The following is an 18841-nucleotide window of genomic DNA, read 5'->3' on the forward strand; positions in this document are numbered from 1 at the left end:
AATTCAGCACATTATAAAAAATTGAGCCTTTTACATTATGGGAAGACGGTCAACCCTCCTGAAACAAGAGAAACTCAGGTTTTAAAAACAAATGGCCGCCTATCAACTAATTGTTAGTTGATGATGAAATCAATCAACTGTAGATTAAGTAATTAATCAATAACTTGCATCCCTAAACACACTGAAGACGAGGAGTTTGTATAAACCTGGTCTGAGCTTCTGAGAAGACGTCAGTGTGGATGTGGATCATCAGGTCGCCGCCGGGTAGATACTCCATGACAAAACAGACGTGGTCAGCGGTCTGGAAGCAGCCGTGAAGGTAGACCAGGAAGGGGTGTCTGGAGGCGTTGATCATCTCAAAGATCCGTTTCTCGCTCATAAGGCTGAAGAAAACCAAACCAGCATTCAGGCAAACACAAACATCTGAGTGAGATTTATGGAGCGAAGTGGTGACTTTAGGAGGCCATTTTAGGTCCTTTATGTCAGAGGAACAGCAGAAAAACCTCAGAGGAGTTCAGTCTGAGGTTCAGGAAGTGACCAATGTGTTTTAAACATCTACCAGGTAGGATAGAGAGGACCATGACTAACTGGAGATCCATCCATCCATCCATCTCTCCATCCATTTTGCTTCTGGACAGGAAACAGACATTTCTTCTCATTGATTCTGGGTTCGTCTCAATGGGACGTTACCAGAACGTCTCCAAAGAACCAAGGAATCATGATTTTCCATAATAAAACAGACTAACTGTTTCTCATTACTGAAGGGAGTCAGCTGAACCTATTTTACCTTTGTTTTAATACAGTCAGGTCTTCTGAAGCTTCACTCACCTGTCCACTTCATCACGAGTCACAATGTCTCGTTTCTTCAAGGCTTTAATGGCGTACAGTCGTCCTGTCTTCTTGAATTCGGCCAGTAGCACCTATTTATAAAACAACACATTAAAAACATCAGGGATGGAGTTTTTTTTGTTGTTGATTTCAGAGGAAGAAGATGTTATCTGTTACCTTTCCAAAGTGTCCTCTTCCCAGAACTGAAGTATATTTAAAATCTTCAACCTTCATCCTTCAGAGAAACAGCCATGCAGACAGAAACGGCCATGTCTCATTCTGGTTCACTTTATAAGACAACATCTGCATGGACATCTGTGCATGTGATTGTGTTTACTTCAGAGGAGACACGGGCTGATCCTCACATTCTTCTGCAGTGTTTGGACTGGATGGTGGGTGTATGGAAATCTGCAAAAAAACAAAATAAAAACACATTTTTGTTTTAAACATACAGTCTCATCAATCTGATTGTTAAGTTTTGATCAGAGCAATTTATTCATGTGTCGACCATTCATCCATTCATTCATGAATCAATGGATGGATGGATGGACATAAAACTCATCTAGAGCCACAAGTGCTACATAAACTTTAGTGAAAAGACAAAATAGAAGTTTAATAAATATCTGTTATAGAAAATGCTGGGATATTTTTTAAAAATTGCCAATTTATTTCTGTTTCTATGTTTTAAAACTAAGACAAAATCTGAACTATTTACAAAAAGAGGACTGATACAGTTTCTTCTATGAGATGTTGATGTTTGTGGAAAATGATTCAATAATAATAAAATGAATTTCAAATGTAACGAAGAGATAAAAATAAAAATACTGTTAAGCATACTTGCATTAACAGTATGCTTAACCTTGCATACTGTTAATGCAAGGTTAAGCAAGATATAAAATAAAAATCTCATATAAAAATGTTGGCTATACACTTTTTTAGTCAAATTTTTATTGTGGAAAGTCCAAAAAGCCACTTGAAACAAGTCTTAGATACTCAGATCTTTAAAAAAAACTTGAGTTAAATAGCAGGACTGAAAAGTTTCAAAGTAAATTTCTTTTGTATGAATAAAAACTAAATTTGAAAGTTACAGAACCACATGATTTAGTTAGGAATTTATTGGTTTTTATTCCTGAATGTTTATTTACCAGTTTTTCTTGCAGTGCTGGCACTGATGTCTTCTCTTCTTTAGTGATGATGTTTTCTTGCTGCTTGATGTCGATGGGAGGCGGCTGGTCCTCAGAGACGCTCAGTCTAATTAGCGGAGTTTCGCTGAATAAAGAAACAACTTTAGATCTGTTACTTGTAATTATTTAATTGAAAACTATATATTGACAAAATAAGTAACATTTTCAGGTCAAAATCCCCTTTGTGCTGCTAAATTATTGATGAAATAGACAAATGAGCTCAACAACAAAGATATTTATTTATAATTACTTTATTAAGTAGGTTATTCAATCATCAGATTGGTGCAGAGTGCTGTTCTATCCGTCAGATTTACAGTCGTACCAGAAACAAATACAAATGTTCTGACTGGAATTTCTGTATGTAAAAAAATTTGATTAATTGAGATCAGCAAACTGCAGAACATGATATCACTCAGTGAAAAGCAGACAAAATTTAAAAAGGGTTCCTGTAAATTTTCAAGACCATTTTAAAACCAATATGAATGGAATTTATAATGGTCTTAAATGGTTATAATGGTTTCAGAGCATTCTCTTATAATACATACAAGAATAAAGTCCTAATATTGCCATAATAAAGTCATAATATTATTACTTTATTCTCTAATTTCATTGCTTTATCTTTGTAATTTTATTTTTTTCTTAGCATGTATAATACTCTGTAATATCACCCAACTAACTAGCAATAAATTTACACTTTCCCACAACAAGCGCAAAAAAGTTGCAAGTGCATATTTGCAGCTAGCTAGCTGTAGCCTCAACCTCCTCCAGTCAAGGAACATAACAAGATGTCTGCACACATCTAAAACATTTGCGTATCAATTCTAAGACTTGTTATGAGCTTATTTAAGATCAATTTTGAGAATTTAAGACATTTTATAACCTCAATTTTGGATACATGAATTAAAGACTTCTGGGCGCTGTAGTTTCTGACCTTGGCAGTGAAGACGTCGGATCAGGCTTCCTTTCCGTCGGATTCGGAGGACTGTGTCCGATCAGGTCCGACGTTGTGGAGAGATGCGAGCTGAAGGTGGCGAAGGAGCTGTAGTGAGGAAGGATGCTCATCATCAGATGGCCCCAGGTGGCAAAGTTCATGTTCATCTGAGCAGCTCGGAGGAAATTCTTTCCTGAGGAATAAAAAAACCCCCACAATTAAAAAAAAGATGCTTTAAACAGAAGGACTGGTGCAGAGCTGTTTGTTCTACCTCTCTCTTTTGTGAAAATGCATCGCTGACGTCTCAGTTTAGGCTGCCGCTCCACCACGGTGTCGATGAACTGAAACTATATGTGTTTACATTTATTCTCCTCGTCAATGCTTCAAAAAGTAATGATGTACCATCAGGTTCTTCCTCTCTTGGTTACCTGGATGTGGAGGAGGCCTTGCGGCTCCAGATTGAAGCCCTGGTTGTAGTCTGGGTTCCCCATTAACTCCTCCAGACGCAGGATCTTGACCGCACACATCGTCCTCCGGTGCCGCCAGAACACGCAAACCTCCAGCTCTCGAGACTGTCAACAGATTGTCAACAGATGCAACACACATTACCTGAATTACTTAAGGGTTGAACAGGAGGACATGTATATCTACAAAAAACTACAAAAAGTGTCTTCTTAAACTTAAATTGTAATGGTATAACAAGCAGAACGACTGGGTTCGGTAGAGATAATTAGTTTAAAACTGGGGGTGTAAGGCTGACACCTGCTGGTCTCAAATAAAACTACAACTTAAAACTGTGCAAACAGTGTTTGGTACAGCAGCGCCCCCTGCTGTTTCACAGCTTATACAGGAAATTCCGCAGAAATCCAAATGTTTTCAGAGCTAAAACAATTTTACAAAGAAAACTCACAATCAGTCATTTATTCTGGAATTGTTACATCTCACAAAAAACTTGGAATAATCTATTAACTTTATCATTTATTTTCACTAAGGTCTGAGCATATTATTTTTAGTCTTTACAGAGAGAATATGAGTGAAGGCAGAAGACTGGAAATTAATCCAATTATTAATATTCACAAATGTAAAATTTTATTTACAGTTTTGGTTAAGAAAATCAAACTGAATTTATCCACAATTTTTAAGAGTAGAAACAAAAATGTTAAATACACATATGAATGTCATTGTGTTAATTTTTTTTATACTAATGTATTTATTTTATACAATGGCTAAAAGGCAAAATTTCAGATAGAAAAAAAACACTGAGTAAATTTCTCCCAAAAAACTTAGAACTTTTCTAGAAAAACAAGGAAATTCTGAGTCAAGTGAGTCATAAATTTGAAGGAAAAAACTCTTTCAAATGTAGATGTTAACCTCAGAAATTTTCTAGAAAAACTTATAATTCCTGTGAAAAAATTGAAAACTTGAGAAAAAAAACTGAGATTCTGAGACTAATCTAATTTTTTTTTTATTTCTCAAAACTTCAACTTTATCTCATTATCTGGGAATAATTTTGTGCAAACAATGTAATAGCCCATAGACTAATCCCAAACTGTTCAATGAAGCATAACAGGTCACCTTTAAAGCACAACTGAATGTATATACAATAAGAATATGTTGAAACATGTTGTTGATTGTGTTGCCTTCAGGGACCTAAAAGGTATTCTGCTGTTGTTGTTATTCTTTGCTTCAGTCTGAAACAGAATGATTGAATTAAAGACAGAGAAATGCCGGTCTGGGTGTGGGTGGCGTGCGGTGGAGCGACCATGAGAAATGACTCACAAACACTGAGCGCTCCAAACGGGATGAAAAACACTCAGTAGACCTTTTTCAGTGTATTTTTTAATGTTTTGTCACAAAATAGACACATATCTGACAGCATTTCTGATACTTGTCATCTGAAAGGTGGCGACTAGAAACCAGCAATGCACCATTCTTCAAAGCACATCCCAGACTATTTTTACCTGACAGAGAGGAAAAACTGTGATAACTCAAAGAAAGGCAGACTGATTTATATTTAGTTTGCAACACGAGTCACTGTATAATCTAAAAATTTAAGCCCTTGATACAGACTTTAAGCTGCTGCAGAAGAGTGTGGACGCCTGAAACAAACACGCTTTCTACTTACCAACATCTTTAACTCTATGTCTGTTAAGCTGTACCTGTAAGCATCTTAAAGCCATTATGGCTGCGGTCAGATATAATGGCCTGTAAAAGCTGAGCTAACAACAATAGCCTCATTAAGCCACCACTTTCTCAGCTTTTCCTTTGAGAAATGTCTCATTGACTGATCAGACTGATCAGATTAGAAAACTTAGTGGATGGATAATTTACTCATTATCTACTCTCCCAAAAATCTTTCGAAATAACATTTATACCATAATAATCTGAAGAGTTTGAGTCAGATCAGAGGTCATTATAGCACTGAAACAACTTGGATGAAATTTGATATTTTTATGGACTCAAATAATCGACTTGGATCCATATTTGGTTATTTGATGCAATCAGTAACAATTTTCCCTTATAGAGGTCTGAGCATTCAAGGTAACAGCTTGTTTAGATCATTCCAGTTTGCTAGTAATAGTGGTAAATATGTGTTAGTTATGGAGTACCACAGGGTTTGGTACTTGGACCAGTCTTTTTTATTCATACTTTGTCTAAAATCTTTAGGTAAAACTGATATAAATGTCAAACGTTATGCAGATGATACGCTCTTATGTTAATTCAGAAACTCAGGTGAAACCCATTAGTTTATTACAAACATGTGTAATAAAAGTGTGAGTAACTCTTAATTTTAACTCTTTTTAACCAACTTTCTGCATTCACTCGCCCTGGACAGTAATAAGTTGACGCCTAGTGTGCGTCACTGGGCGTATTTGTTACTTCTATGCTGAATTGCTTATCATGAAGAAATTATTGTTGCCCATGTTTCCTCCTGTCCCTGATAGGTTGTTTTGGTCGGGAGTGTTGCATTTTACTTCTGAGTAAAAGTAGCTCAGAGAGGAGGTGGAGGTGATTAATTTTTCAGATTCTGTCTCATAACCTGTCACAACATGGTGACAACTTTAAAACAGATATTTTTTAATAAAAGTTACATATAATGCAGCTTAATGTCTCTTAGTCTTTCTTTTTTTTGTTATATTTTTACATGTGTGTGAATCTTCTATTTAGTCACTTCAGAACCGGACTCACCCGCTCCAGCTGGATGCAGAACACCTGATCCCAGCTGAGGCCGCCGGCTGCAGCCCAGCGCGTCCGGCCGATGACCCGGCCGTCCAGCCGCAGCACCGCGCTGACCTCGGCTGTGAGACAGGCAGCAGACAAACGGTAAACAGCAGCTTTTTTCAGTTTTAATTAAAGCAGTTTCTCTCTGAACGCAGACGCAAACAGAAGCCTGTCTGATTTTCAGAGCCCATGATGACATCATGTTTGTTTACCATTTAATTTGTTTGTGATTTTCAGAGAAAGTCGGAACATTTCTGAGAAATGAAATGCACCACAGACCCTGATTCTGACAGATAAACCTTCACAGACACAGTTCCTGCTTTAAAATCAATGCTGGGTAAAGGCTTGTCACAATAAGCAATAAATCAATAATTGTGTGATAAATTAAAACGAGCTCAATCATTTCGATTTGAATGATTTATTTTTCAGTCTGACCTGTCTCTTTACTACAAAAGGATTAGGGCCACCAGGAATTCTGACTTTAATCTCAGAATTTTGAATTTAATAATAGAATTTCTCAAAATTTCATCTTTTTGCTCAGAATTATATATATTTTTTCAGAATTCAGATTTTGATCTCACTTTTGGAAGATTAAAGTCAGTATTCTGAGAAAAAAGACAGGTTTCTTTTTTGTCTTTTTTAATTTGCCTTAATTGTCTTTCTTACTTCTCCAAAATTTTTATTTGGAATACAAATTTGAAATGTTAAAATTTATTTGCAAGCTGGATTTCGGGGTTTGTGATTTGACTAACTCTTAATATTTTATACAGAAGGAAGCAACAAGTCATTCTCCTGTTCCTGTGCTTTTATTAGTAGTATAACTTCTGAATTAACTGTTCATATTTTCCCATTAACAGATGCAAACATAGCAGCAAGTGAAGCTGGAACTGAAAATGTACAGTTTAAGATTTAAAATGTTTTACTCACTCAGCGATCCGTCAGTCTTATGAGGAACAGCCGAACCGTTTTCAGAGGGAACCAAAGGATTTTCCTGCTCCGAGTCTGACTGGGGTTTCAGTAAATCCTCACATCCCAGCAGTCTCAGTTCAAGTTTCCCTAAAGGAGAAGAAGAGGAAGAAGAAGAGGAATAACCTCAGTTTCTTCAAACAAACTGTTTAAGCCCCGCCCACGTGTTTCCATTATCCTGTAAGGAGTCTCAGTGTGACCAGAAAAGACTCTGCACTTCAAAATAAGACCTTTAATTTGAATAAATCTCCCAGAGTCGAGCCTCTAATCAGTCCCCTCTGGAGAGAGAGTCACGCTGAGCTGCTCCATTTGCTTCGTTTCACCTCTGAATTAACTGCTGTGAAACTCAGAATAACCTCAAGTGTTTCCACTCTCCTCACACTCTTTCTCATTATTCTCCTTTGACAGATCTGCTCCTCATTACATCATCAAAAGATTTTTTTTTTTAGCCTCAAGCTCAGACAGAGACCGGCTTACAAGTGAACTGTCCAAAACGAACGGATTACACGTCCTGATTATCTGCCGCCAGCAGTCAGCGGGCGGTAAGTCATGTTCACACTCACACAGCCTGAATGACCCTAAAATACACCGAATATTAAACACAAAACGACCCCAAGAAAACATAAAAAAACAAAGATGATTTACCAGAACAGGCAGCTTGGTTGTAATTTGATTAAATCTTACTATATACATAAATTAATACTAAAAATAATAACCATTTTTATTGTTATCTTATAATATTAGCATACAAAGTAAAAATATTTATAATAAAAGCAGAAATATGCTTTTACAATAATAATAACTGTTGTTATTGTTATAATAATAATAATAATAATAATATTGAAATTATTATTTGCATAATAATAGAAATAATTTATTTTATTACTATTATAATGTCCACTTATTATAATATTATGGAAGTAATAATATTATAATGGAAATAATAATATTATTTTCCATTATTTTTATCCTATGCTGTGCAAAGACTTGTAAAGCAAATAAATCAGAAATGTGAAATTAGACATTAAAACTGACTTATTTTGGTTTAAATGGAGCAGCAAATCTTGTGTTTTTGATTATAATTTTCCTTTTATCAGAAAAATTAAAATAATATTTCAACAGAAATTCACGGAAAATTATCACAAATGTACATACCTCCTGAACGGAGCTGTATTTTATATAACATTCATTGCCAAAGCCTAACATTAAGAAAATTCAGTAATCACTTGTAATAAGATGTTAATTGACAAGTCAATTAGTTTATTTTGCCTCTAACTGGTTTGATTTATTTTTTTTTTTCTTATCTGGTCTATTTTCTCAGTCAGCGGTTACCAGTTAGAGACGCAGGTCGGACGGGAAAGATGGACGGCGAGGTTGGGAGCGGACGCAACGATCTGCGGTCTTCAGGCGACGCCGTTCCCTCCGGAGGATCGATTGCCTTCGCAGGAAGCCGTGGAGAATCGTGGTTCTGTTCCTGCAGGCATTTCTCCAGGGATAATCGGAGAAGTTCAAGCTTCTGGGAGGATTCCTGCACCCGAACTCGAGCCTGGAAGGTGGAAAAGCTTCAGATTCTTTCATATCAAACATTCATGTAATTATTTACCTCATTACTTATTGATAATTTATGTAATTATTTATAACTCGTTTGGTGATAAAAAGTGTGAGGTGTTGTTTTTTGGCAGTATCAGAAATGGTTTATTTCACAAAACTGCAATGGAAACAATTTAATGCATCACATAAGTCACGTGATCTACAACAGGATGTTGCTACTGGCAGAAACCATGAAGAAGACAACAACAGAAAGTAGATAGAGGATCATGAAGTGGCGTGTTTTGTAATGACTTATTGCGTGACAAACTTTTTCACCTGTGATTTTAATTGCATTTCTTATTTAAGGGAAACGTCACAATTGCAAAATTATGATTTTCTTTCGACATTAGTGGAATATTGACAAAGTTTTACGCACATTTGTAAAGGAAATGCAGCTACTGTTACAGTAATAAATGCGACTCAATATAAACACGTGGATTAGTTTCTCTTGATTTAGATGGGAGATTACTCTTTTAATCCTAGAAATGTTCTTCAGGTGATAGAAGGCTGACTTTGTAACTGCCTTTATGTGGCTCAGAATGTTCAAGCAAAGATTTTTGAAGCTGATCTCAAGTTTCCAGCCGTAATAAATGAAGATGTGTGTTGACTCTAGATTGTTCCTCTTTAGGTTCAAAGATAATAACTTCAGTTTTGTTTCTGTCCAGCTGGTGAAAGTTGTGGCACATCCACACATTTATCTGTTCTAAACTCAGGTGCTCAGATGGGTTCAGAGTCAACTGATGACATTGTAATGTAGAGCTGTATATCATCTGCATAGCTATGATATCTTATTACTTGTTATAATCTGAGCTAATGGGAGCATAAAGATAATGAATATCAGAGATCCCAGGAGTGAACCTTGGGGAACCCCATATGTGACTTATGTTTAATCCAATGAGAAGTTACCTATTGACACAAAGAAATACCTGTTCTTTAGGGAAGACTCAAACCATTGATTAGGTTTAGGGATTCGGTTAGTAAATGAAGATTTCATTAAAAACATTTGACAAAAACTCAGAAAACATTATAAAACCGTAAGTGGGCGGCATCTTACCTCAGCCAGAGGATTCTGGTCCAGCTCTGAAATGCCCTGCAGCTGCTTCACCACGTCTCTGTGCAGCGCCAGCGCATCAGTTTCTCTCTGCATGTAGTGCTGCAGCTCTGCCAAGCGAGCGTCCGCGGGACTGACAGCTACAGGAGACGTTTCTGAGAGAAAATGGAGGATAAAGGTGAAGCTACCAGCTCGGTTGTTAGTTTCCTTTAATATTTCCATTAGCAAAGAAAACACTGAAGCGTCATTTATGAAATTGTTCTAACACAATCCAAAGCTACGTCTTTCAAAAAAGGCAAATGGAAACATCAGATTTCTGGCTTCCTGTTTACTTTTTTGGGATTATAATCCTTGAAGAGATGCATTAAATCATATTTTATCCCATTTATATGATGAATGTAAGGAAGCCTCAGGAGAATAATATTACAGTGATGCATTACTCTAAGTACTTAAGTCACATTTGTTGAATATTTCATGAACATTTGTAGGTTCAGTGAAGCAGATTCCAGCTGTCTGTCAATCTGATCCAAACTCTGAATTTATTTGATTATACGTCTTAAATTTAATGTTGTTTTTGGACACAGAGTGTTTTTTTATTGCTGCTGCAATATGTCGTAACAAACTGTTTTTGATCTACATGATTTATTTAATAGATTTCACATTTTTTATGTAACAGAATATACAAAATAAAACAAGAAGAAGGAAGTGATGCTTGTTTTCCTTGATAAATTATATCACAATTATTTTCCTCCACTATTAAAGTATTTTAATTTCACCAAAAGTACATTTTTATGTCTTATGTTAAAACAAAAAAAGCATTAACTTAATTTAGAGAAACAATAAAATGTTTTTTTTCAAAGCCTTTTTTAAACTAACATGTTTTTTTGTTTTGTTTATTTTACTGCCATATAGTTTCAAATCTAAACAACCTGAACAAAGACCTGAGATTAGATGAATTTACATAGAAGATGTTAATCTCTGAGTGTTGTTGGTTTTTTGTATGATGCTGAGGGAAAAAAAATCTGAAAATTTGAGATCAATCTGAGAAATTTTTGGGGAAAAAAAGTTGTAAATTTTCTGAATTCTTTCTAGAAAATTTCTGAATTTAATCTCAAAATTTCTGACTTTATTCATGCAAATTTTAATCTTCTCAAACGTGGACAATTCCATGTTTTTTTCTAGATTTCTGAAATCAATCTCAAAATTTCTGATGTTTGGTTTTTGGAGCTCAGAAATTCCTTTGTTTATTTTTCTGGGAAATTTCTTAGAATAATCTCAAAATTTCAGATTTTTATCAAGTAAATTTTCAACTTTTCAAATTCAGAAATTTCCGTGTTTTTTCTAGCACATTTTCAAGATTAACCTCTAACTTTCTGATTTCTTTTTTTGAGCTAATTTTCAACTTTTAAACACCATGTCTTTTTTTAGAAATTTTTTTTTAGCTCTACCTCAAAATTTAAGTCCTTTGTTATGCAAATTTTAGACTTCTGAAGCCCAGAAATTTCCAAGTTTTTTCTAGAAAATTTCTGATGGTAATCTAAAAAATTCTGAATTTTCTGGTTGAAATTTACTCCTCCATTGGTTGTTTTTATCTATAATCACACTAATAATCTGCTGCAGATATTTGCACTATAATTAGACCAAAAATACTTGGTAAGATTTTGTGTTTTTGCAGTGTTCTGCCTCCTTTAAAGTTTATAAAATAAAGCAGAAACATGAAGCGATCTTCTGTTCCCACTTTTAGGAGTTTTAAGTTTACTCCCTCTTACTGTACTGACCTCCATCAGCAGGGATGTTTTGGTTTCCTCCACCTTCTCCGCTGCCGCCACCAGCCTGGGTGACTTTGATAATTTGCAGTCGGATCAGCTCGATCTTGGAGCGGCTGTCCTGCAGCATCTGCTGAGCTGTGGACAACATCTGATCCAGGATAGCGACGGCACATCAAGAGGTGTCAAGCCTCGCTTCTTCCACACTGACAGCTCAGCGCGTTTCGAAAACAGAGCAGCGATCCTTCAGCAAAACGGAAAAAACAAACAAACAAACATGTGGACAAGAGAACGGACACGCAGAAAGTGAGAACAACAAGTTCCAGCCAGGTGAAAAACAGGATGACTGTGCAGTTTGCTCACCTCGGGTTTGATTTCTCGCTCCTTCGCCTTTGTAAACACTAATTTGTCATCCTATGAGTGGGAGTAGACGGGGGTGCATCTCAGGTTGCAGCCTTCCACCTTCACTATCCTTGAAACACAACAAGTCCTCGGACGTAACGGTGCGTTCACAGACACCCTCGGATCAATCAGCGCCTACATCCTGGGACTGTTGTGATGTTTGTTTTCACCTCCCTGCAGCTTCCTCTGCAACATCCACTTCCCTCTGCATCCTCATCTTCTTCTGCTCCGTAACCAAATCCTCCCACCCTCCCTCTCTCTCTTTCTCTTCCTCTCTTTTGCTCTTGTCTTTTTAAGAGGGATTTCTTTCTGCACAGAAAGGCGCTGCTGGCTCCGTTCTGACACCGCCGATTGCTTGCTCTGGGCTCAGCATTGGCCGCTGCGTGACCACATGTTCCCTTCCTGCCACCAACCAAAAGGCGAAACTGCTGCTGCTGCTCGGTTTGGGACGGAGCAGAGATCAGCCTGCAGTGTTTGGGATATTGCTTTAATCTGCTCTTACACTAACACGGAGTGAGAGATCTTAATGTTGATTGCTCACAGCGTTCAGGCGGTGGGAAGTGCAGAAGCCGCTGAACGGTTTTCAGCTGGATTTGCTGAATTCCCACAGTGACTTTTAGACAAGGACACACAACAACAAGCAGCCTTCTGGTTGTTGTGGTTCTCCTCCTCATGATTTATTAACATGAGGAGACACAATTGACAGAAGACATACCAAGGCAGAAATCACAGATTAATAAATGAAACAATAAAAATCTCAGATCATTTTCTGGGACGTCAATTGGGAAACTGATGTGCTGCAAGTGTTATGAAAAATATGCATACCTAAAATAAAAAGAATGGATGGATAAACAAATAGTCGGATGGATGAATGAATGGAGATGAATGAATGGATGGATGGATGGATGGAGTATAGAGAGATAGAGTAAGTACAGAATAATTTCTTGGACAGAAACCTGTTCTAACATAAGAATTACTTTTATAAGTTTTATATTTAACAAACGTGATTTGGAAATGTTTCTTTTGCCTGGATTTGTTATTTTTTGTTTGTATAATTTTGTTTTATAAAATACCAGAATTTAATAATCAATTTAGATTTTTATCTATTTATCTATCATTTCTAAATATTAAATCAGACGATCTGATCAGTTACTTGAGTGGCATTTTTACAAAATTTTACTCTTACTTCTATTGCTACTTTTTACCTGACTGAAAAATAGGCTGAAGTGGTGGTAGTGAGTATTAGTTATAGATAATGTTTAAATTAGTTATAGATAACTATAACTAATCTTTAAATAAATACAGATGGGTTAATGTACTTACCAAATAAATGGTTTGATGTTAAAGAAGTCTCAACAATATATCTTGCATGTTTACTTTGTATTTAGGTATGTAAGAAAAGCGCAAAATCTCAGAAGGGCTTCTTCATTAGCCCCCCAACAGTTAGGCTATTATTAGAAACGGTCTTATTTTAGTATATTCTGACAAATGTCAACAGCTTACTGGACGGAACATGAACAGAAAACGTCCTAATTAAACGTAATTTTCGAGTTTGATGTGCTAATTAGCACTGACCACCAAGAACAAGGCCCCCCCTTCAACTGACATTTTTTTTCTTTTTTTTTTTTTTTTTTTACAAGTGCGCAAGTGCAAGTCGGTCCAACAGTAGATTTGGCCCGGCCTAGGTGAATTTCAATTTCAACAAGGTTAAATTATTCATCTCGTCGAAGTTGTAAAAAGTAATAATTGAAGGTTCTGATTGTGTTCTGTGTTGTTTTAAGAGTGGAGATGGGGGTAAATGAGCGAATTGGAGCGGAGTAGTGAGACCTACTTTGAGAGGCGGAGCTGCTCCTCCGCTCCATTCCGCGCGGCGCGTTCGTAATGAAAGGCTGCCTGTGACTTCCTCGCTCTTCGGCAGCTACATTGTGTGGAAAGCAGCAGCACGTTGTTGGCTTCTCCACGCTGAACTCCACAGCGAATTAACGTTCTCCTGCTCTAGGAGATACAGATCCGCCATCGGTTTTTTCTCCTCAAGCGTCTTTAAGTCACTCTCGACTTGCGAAAAGAAAGAAAATGTCTGCCACGGCGACGAAAGTGAGTAAAAAGGAGCTGAACTCGAACCATGACGGAGCGGACGAGACCTCCGGTAAGGGGAATGGCGGCCTCCTGTTCAGCGCCATTTTCACTTTCTTCTCAAATATTGTTTGCATGAACACAAGATGCTGTTTAATTAGTCTGGAATTGATGAAAATGTTGCTTTGCTTCTGCTTAACGCCACCGGAGCGCCTTTGCTGCTTATAGAAACGGCAGCTGCGTATTTTCAGGGGCTAGCGTGCTTTAGCATGCCCGTACTCCTCCGTTGTTTGCTGCTGGCACAGAGGCCATGTTAGCCGGGGTATATAGCAGCTATATCGACGGATAACGAGCGACCCATTTGAAACAATCAACTTCTCGGTATTAATCGCGGAATATGCTTGAAACCATAAGAAAGTGTGCTCACTTTAATGTTTGGTTTTATTTCTACGATTGGTTTGCATTAGCATCTAGCCCGCTCGTGTTGTTGTTGTAGTCTTACCTAACGCTAGCAGACGACATTGTTTTGTTAACGCATTTAAATCACCGCTAGTTAAAACCTCCCAGTTACTGCATAATGGCTGCTGTTTGTAGGACTCAGTCGTGTTAATAGTGTTTATTTTTTTTATTGGGTATGAGTGGGGTGAATATTCTGGCATACATTCTAGCTCGGTCGCTCACGTTACCGCGGCTGTGTGAACAGTCTGCTGTCCCACATTTAAACCACGCGGCCCTGAAGGCAGCAGCCGGCAGGAAACGGCAAGAAGCCTGAACGAGGAGCGCTGCAGCCATTGGCCGCTTACACTGTCAGAGTCCCGCGTCGACTCCATACTGTTACATGTTAAATACCCCGACTCACTCCTTACTTCTACTATTTATACTTTGACTATTAAAAAAAATAAGCTGTTGCTTTGATTACATAAACTGAATGGCGTCTATTCCTACTTTGAAATTAACTGGTTTTTTTGTGTTTTTTTTTTTTTTTTTTTTTCCCCACAGAGAAAGAGCAGCAAGAAGCTATTGAACACATTGATGAAGTTCAAAATGAAATTGACAGGTAGGGGTCTATTTATTATTGTTGCACCAGTTTTGTTGTGAATAGTAGTTTTTATAAATGTGAAGTGATTTGGTGCCTATCCAGTGGTCAAAGTGTGAACTACATGTGGGTCAAGGAAACTGATGACTTATTAAATCTTAATCTGAGCTAAGTTGTGCAATAAAAACGATATTCCGCCTTACTAATGTCTTCTGCTTATGATTTACTGAAATAGACTTAATGCGACCAAAATTCTAAGTTATTTCTATTTTGGGTTTGAAGCTTTTTAGCGACACTCGGCTATTAAGAACTGGAGATGTGTAATATCAATATTAAGAGTAGAAATCAATCACACAACATTGAACTGATTTAAGATTCCAAAAATATGCATGGAAAAATAATGAATAAATGTATTACAGAAGTATTAATTCAGTATATTTTTTTTCTGTCATGAAGCGGGAATTAAAGGCACCTAGGACAGTACCGTAAAGAGATCTTTCAGTATTTATCTGCATTTGAAACATTGCAACATGAAAACAAATTTAATATATGCTCAAATTCAATTGGTGAAACTAATTTTCATATTGCAGCAAAGGATCTCTGCAGTATTTAGCTCTCGTTAAATCAAGAAAAAAAAGCAATGGTTGTTCCAAAACATTTTTAGACTCCATTTCAGTCTTGTTTGAGGAACAGCAGCATCAATACACATTATCACAGGTTTATCCCTTATATGCCTAGTGGATCTAATTGGCATCATACCTAATTTTACAGTAATGGTGTGTCCAATGCTCAAATTGATCATCTAAAGGCAAAAATGCGAGTAGTGCCTTTTTTTTTTTTCCTGTACAATTTCTTAATTCTTTATTTCAAGAATTAATATGAAATAAACTTTTCCTACACCTGTCAAACATAGTCTGTTATTAATATTCAAGCACTTGATAAACTTTTAGTCTAGTACTTTGTATGGTTTTATACCATAAACATACAAGATGAAATTGTTTTTATTTTATGCATTTTAAATTGTCCTTTTAACCATAAATAGTTGACTTAAATGGAGAAGTTTGTTGTGGAAAGTTATTTTCTGGGGACATGGCGCATATTAACACTCCTGATAAATATTTAAGAATTGGGATACAAAAGTAGAATTGTAAGCATATGAAATTTTCTTCAGTAAATTTTTTTCTTGAAGCAGAATTTTGGGCTCGTTATCTAATAAATGCTTTTTTTTTTCTTCAATTAATTTAAACCCCTGTAAAATTGCCATTTTACAAATAAAATAATTTTTGATATAAATATAAAAAAATTACTCTCCTTCCTCCTCTAAGATGATTTGTCTGATTTTTAGAAAATATTTCTTGTTTGAATAAAATCTAAAATAAATGACTACCTGTAGCAGGTATAAATTATTGGAGTGTTTCAGCTTCCACTGGTGCAATTTTTGCTTATGTTGACAAATATTAATTTAATTACTGGTTATTTGGGAGAGCGTCTTCCCAGATTTATAATATCAATTTCTTTTTATTTCCCCAGGTTGAATGAGCAGGCCAGTGAGGAGATCCTGAAAGTAGAACAGAAATACAACAAACTCCGTCAGCCATTCTTTCAGAAGAGGTCAGAGCTGATCGCCAAAATCCCCAACTTCTGGGTCACCACGTTTGTCAACCATCCACAAGGTGAGTTATCCACGGAAAAAAAATTCACAATTTCAGCTTCATGGGTTAAAAATTGACGTTTATCTCAACAGTATCTGCTCTACTGGGGGAGGAGGATGAAGAGGCGCTTCACTACCTGAGCCGAGTGGAGGTGACAGAGTTTGAAGACATCAAGTCAGGCTACAGAATAGATTTTGTAAGTGATGAAATGTTTTGTCTGTGTATTATTGAAGCTTAACATGTGTATTTTGCTCATACTGGACTCTATTCTTGTTTCAGTATTTTGATGAAAATCCATACTTTGAAAACAAAGTACTTTCCAAAGAGTTCCATCTGAACGAGAGTGGAGACCCATCTTCAAAGTCAACAGAAATCAAATGGAAATCAGGAAAGGTAAGTGTGCTTTGTGTAGCATTTTTAGCAAAACTCGAGTTTTATGTGAAGTAGACTTGTAAAATCTTTGATTCCTCCTGTGTGTGCAGGATCTCACCAAGCGGTCCAGTCAGACACAGAACAAGGCCGGCAGGAAGAGGCAACATGAAGAACCTGAGAGTTTCTTCACTTGGTTCACCGACCATGCTGATGCCGGTGCTGATGAGCTTGGGGAGGTGATCAAAGATGACATCTGGCCAAACCCCCTGCAGTACTACCTGGTATGTTTACCACAAACCTAATGATAGAAACTACCATAAACGAGTCAGTGTTGGATGGCAGTTCAGTTCGTACTTTTGGTGTAGAAGTTTTGTTTTAGTTTGACAAAATAAGAACATGGTGGCTACACATTATTAAATTCATTTATTTTAAAATTAAGGCTTTATATTAATTGAAAAACAGATTGGCCTTAAATATGTTAAATACAGGTTTTATATTTTGTCACGATTATTTAATCTCATGCTATTTTCTTGGAGGAATTTACAAAACTTTGCATTCTGACTCAAGTCGTAGCTACCGCTAACTAGCCGCTAATAAGCAAGCTTGCTAGGTTCTTTTTTTTTACTTCCATAATGAGTAAATGTAAGTTTATTGGCAGTTGACTGGATGGTGTCAATTGCTTCAGTTGCAACTAATATGATTTATTTGCAATTTTCTTTTTTGTACATTTAAATTCCATTCATAATGGTCTTAAAATCTTAAATTTGAGTTGCTGGCTAAGCAAAAATATGTTTTTTAGGTTCCAGACATGGATGATGAAGAGGGTGAAGGTGAGGAGGATGAAGAGGACGAGGAGGGTCTGGAGGACATTGATGAGGAGGGGGATGAAGATGGAGAGGATGATGAAGAGGATGAAGGAGAAGAAGGAGAGGTAAAGTGCTAACATTTTGGAAACTTAGCGAAGTTTTAATTTCTTAACATTCATCATGTGTGATGCTTCATTGTTTCAGGAGGATGAGGGAGAAGACGACTAAGAACTATATCACCTGCAAGACCCTCGACCTTCCCTGTTAATTTTTCCACTCATGTTTGGGAGCAAAAGTTGTTTTTTTTGTTTTGTTTTTTTGGCTTTTTTAATTTACTTTTATCAGTATGTGCTTCACTTTCCATTCTGAAGCCTCCTCACCTGCTGATGCCATATGTTCCCCTTTGACTCATCCAAGGCCAATGGCACTTTGCCCTGAATTGTGAGTACCATCCCTGATGACATCTCAAAAATAATAAAAAAAAATAGAATCAGCACAGTATCCTCAGTAGAATGAAGAGACAGAGTTCCTCCTATTCAAGGTTGTGGTTAATCAGCTGAAGCCATGGTGTAGTGACCTAGTGCTAGCAGACCTTTCAATATATTTTTTTTTTCTAAGAGGGGGCATAGTACCCTTTAAAGTATTTTTATTTTTTTCTCCCGTGTGGTTATCGAGTACCAGCTCATTCCTTTGACTTGTAATGTTTGGGGTTGGGGGGTGGGGGTAAGCTGGGGAGGGGCAGGAGTGTATTGGTTATTGGGGAGAGTGGTTATTTTGACACCATTTCTATGGGACTTTTGTTTTTCATTGTATTGTTTTACAGATATCCACAAGATTTGAAATGACATTTTTAATAAAGAAAAAAACTGAAAAAAAAACTTGTAAATTTTGGCCCCTTCTGCTGCTTCATTGGTTCCGACAGAAGTGTTTACACTCAAGAATTGTTTCAAATTAAAGGTGTA

At 36.7% G+C, this 18841-nt stretch overlaps 2 protein-coding genes across 2 annotated transcripts in view; one reads left to right on the forward strand and one right to left on the reverse strand.

Annotated features, from left to right (window-relative positions):
• LOC106933288 (serine/threonine-protein kinase N2-like) overlaps positions 1-11796 on the reverse strand; it is a 22666-nt gene extending 10870 nt beyond the window's left edge. The window contains exons 1-13 of the mRNA XM_088008639.1: positions 11551-11796; positions 9776-9927; positions 8464-8677; positions 7093-7221; positions 6133-6242; positions 3372-3515; positions 3215-3290; positions 2944-3136; positions 1974-2097; positions 1166-1236; positions 1006-1063; positions 829-920; positions 207-383 (exon numbers count right to left, since the gene is read on the reverse strand). Coding sequence (XP_087864765.1) covers positions 207-383; positions 829-920; positions 1006-1063; positions 1166-1236; positions 1974-2097; positions 2944-3136; positions 3215-3290; positions 3372-3515; positions 6133-6242; positions 7093-7221; positions 8464-8677; positions 9776-9927; positions 11551-11689 — 1679 coding nt within the window. The 5' untranslated portion in view covers positions 11690-11796. The remainder of the gene's footprint in view (positions 1-206; positions 384-828; positions 921-1005; positions 1064-1165; positions 1237-1973; positions 2098-2943; positions 3137-3214; positions 3291-3371; positions 3516-6132; positions 6243-7092; positions 7222-8463; positions 8678-9775; positions 9928-11550) is intronic.
• Positions 11797-13776: 1980 nt separating this feature from the next.
• Positions 13777-18757, forward strand: LOC106933309 (protein SET). The gene is made up of 8 exons (XM_015012457.2): positions 13777-14086; positions 15013-15070; positions 16580-16722; positions 16794-16897; positions 16981-17094; positions 17184-17354; positions 17873-18004; positions 18084-18757. The coding sequence occupies exons 1-8, from the start codon at positions 14014-14016 to the stop codon at positions 18105-18107; spliced, it is 819 nt and encodes a 272-aa protein (XP_014867943.2). The 5' UTR covers positions 13777-14013; the 3' UTR covers positions 18108-18757.
• The last annotated feature ends 84 nt before the right edge of the window (positions 18758-18841 follow it).

Source organism: Poecilia mexicana, unplaced genomic scaffold, assembly GCF_051168715.1.
Source record: "Poecilia mexicana isolate PSO_F unplaced genomic scaffold, ASM5116871v1 scaffold_9, whole genome shotgun sequence".
Classification (NCBI taxonomy): domain Eukaryota; kingdom Metazoa; phylum Chordata; class Actinopteri; order Cyprinodontiformes; family Poeciliidae; genus Poecilia; species Poecilia mexicana.

What these genes read in the sequence shown, in the direction of transcription:
- LOC106933309 (XM_015012457.2), top strand. Translation starts at nt 14,014, where the DNA reads ATGTCTGCCACGGCGACGAAAGTGAGTAAAAAGGAGCTGAACTCGAAC. An exon ending in TCAAATGGAAATCAGGAAAG is followed by an intron (nt 17,095 to 17,183) that starts GTAAGTGTGCTT and finishes CTGTGTGTGCAG; the next exon opens with GATCTCACCAAGCGGTCCAG. An exon ending in ACCCCCTGCAGTACTACCTG is followed by an intron (nt 17,355 to 17,872) that starts GTATGTTTACCA and finishes TATGTTTTTTAG; the next exon opens with GTTCCAGACATGGATGATGA.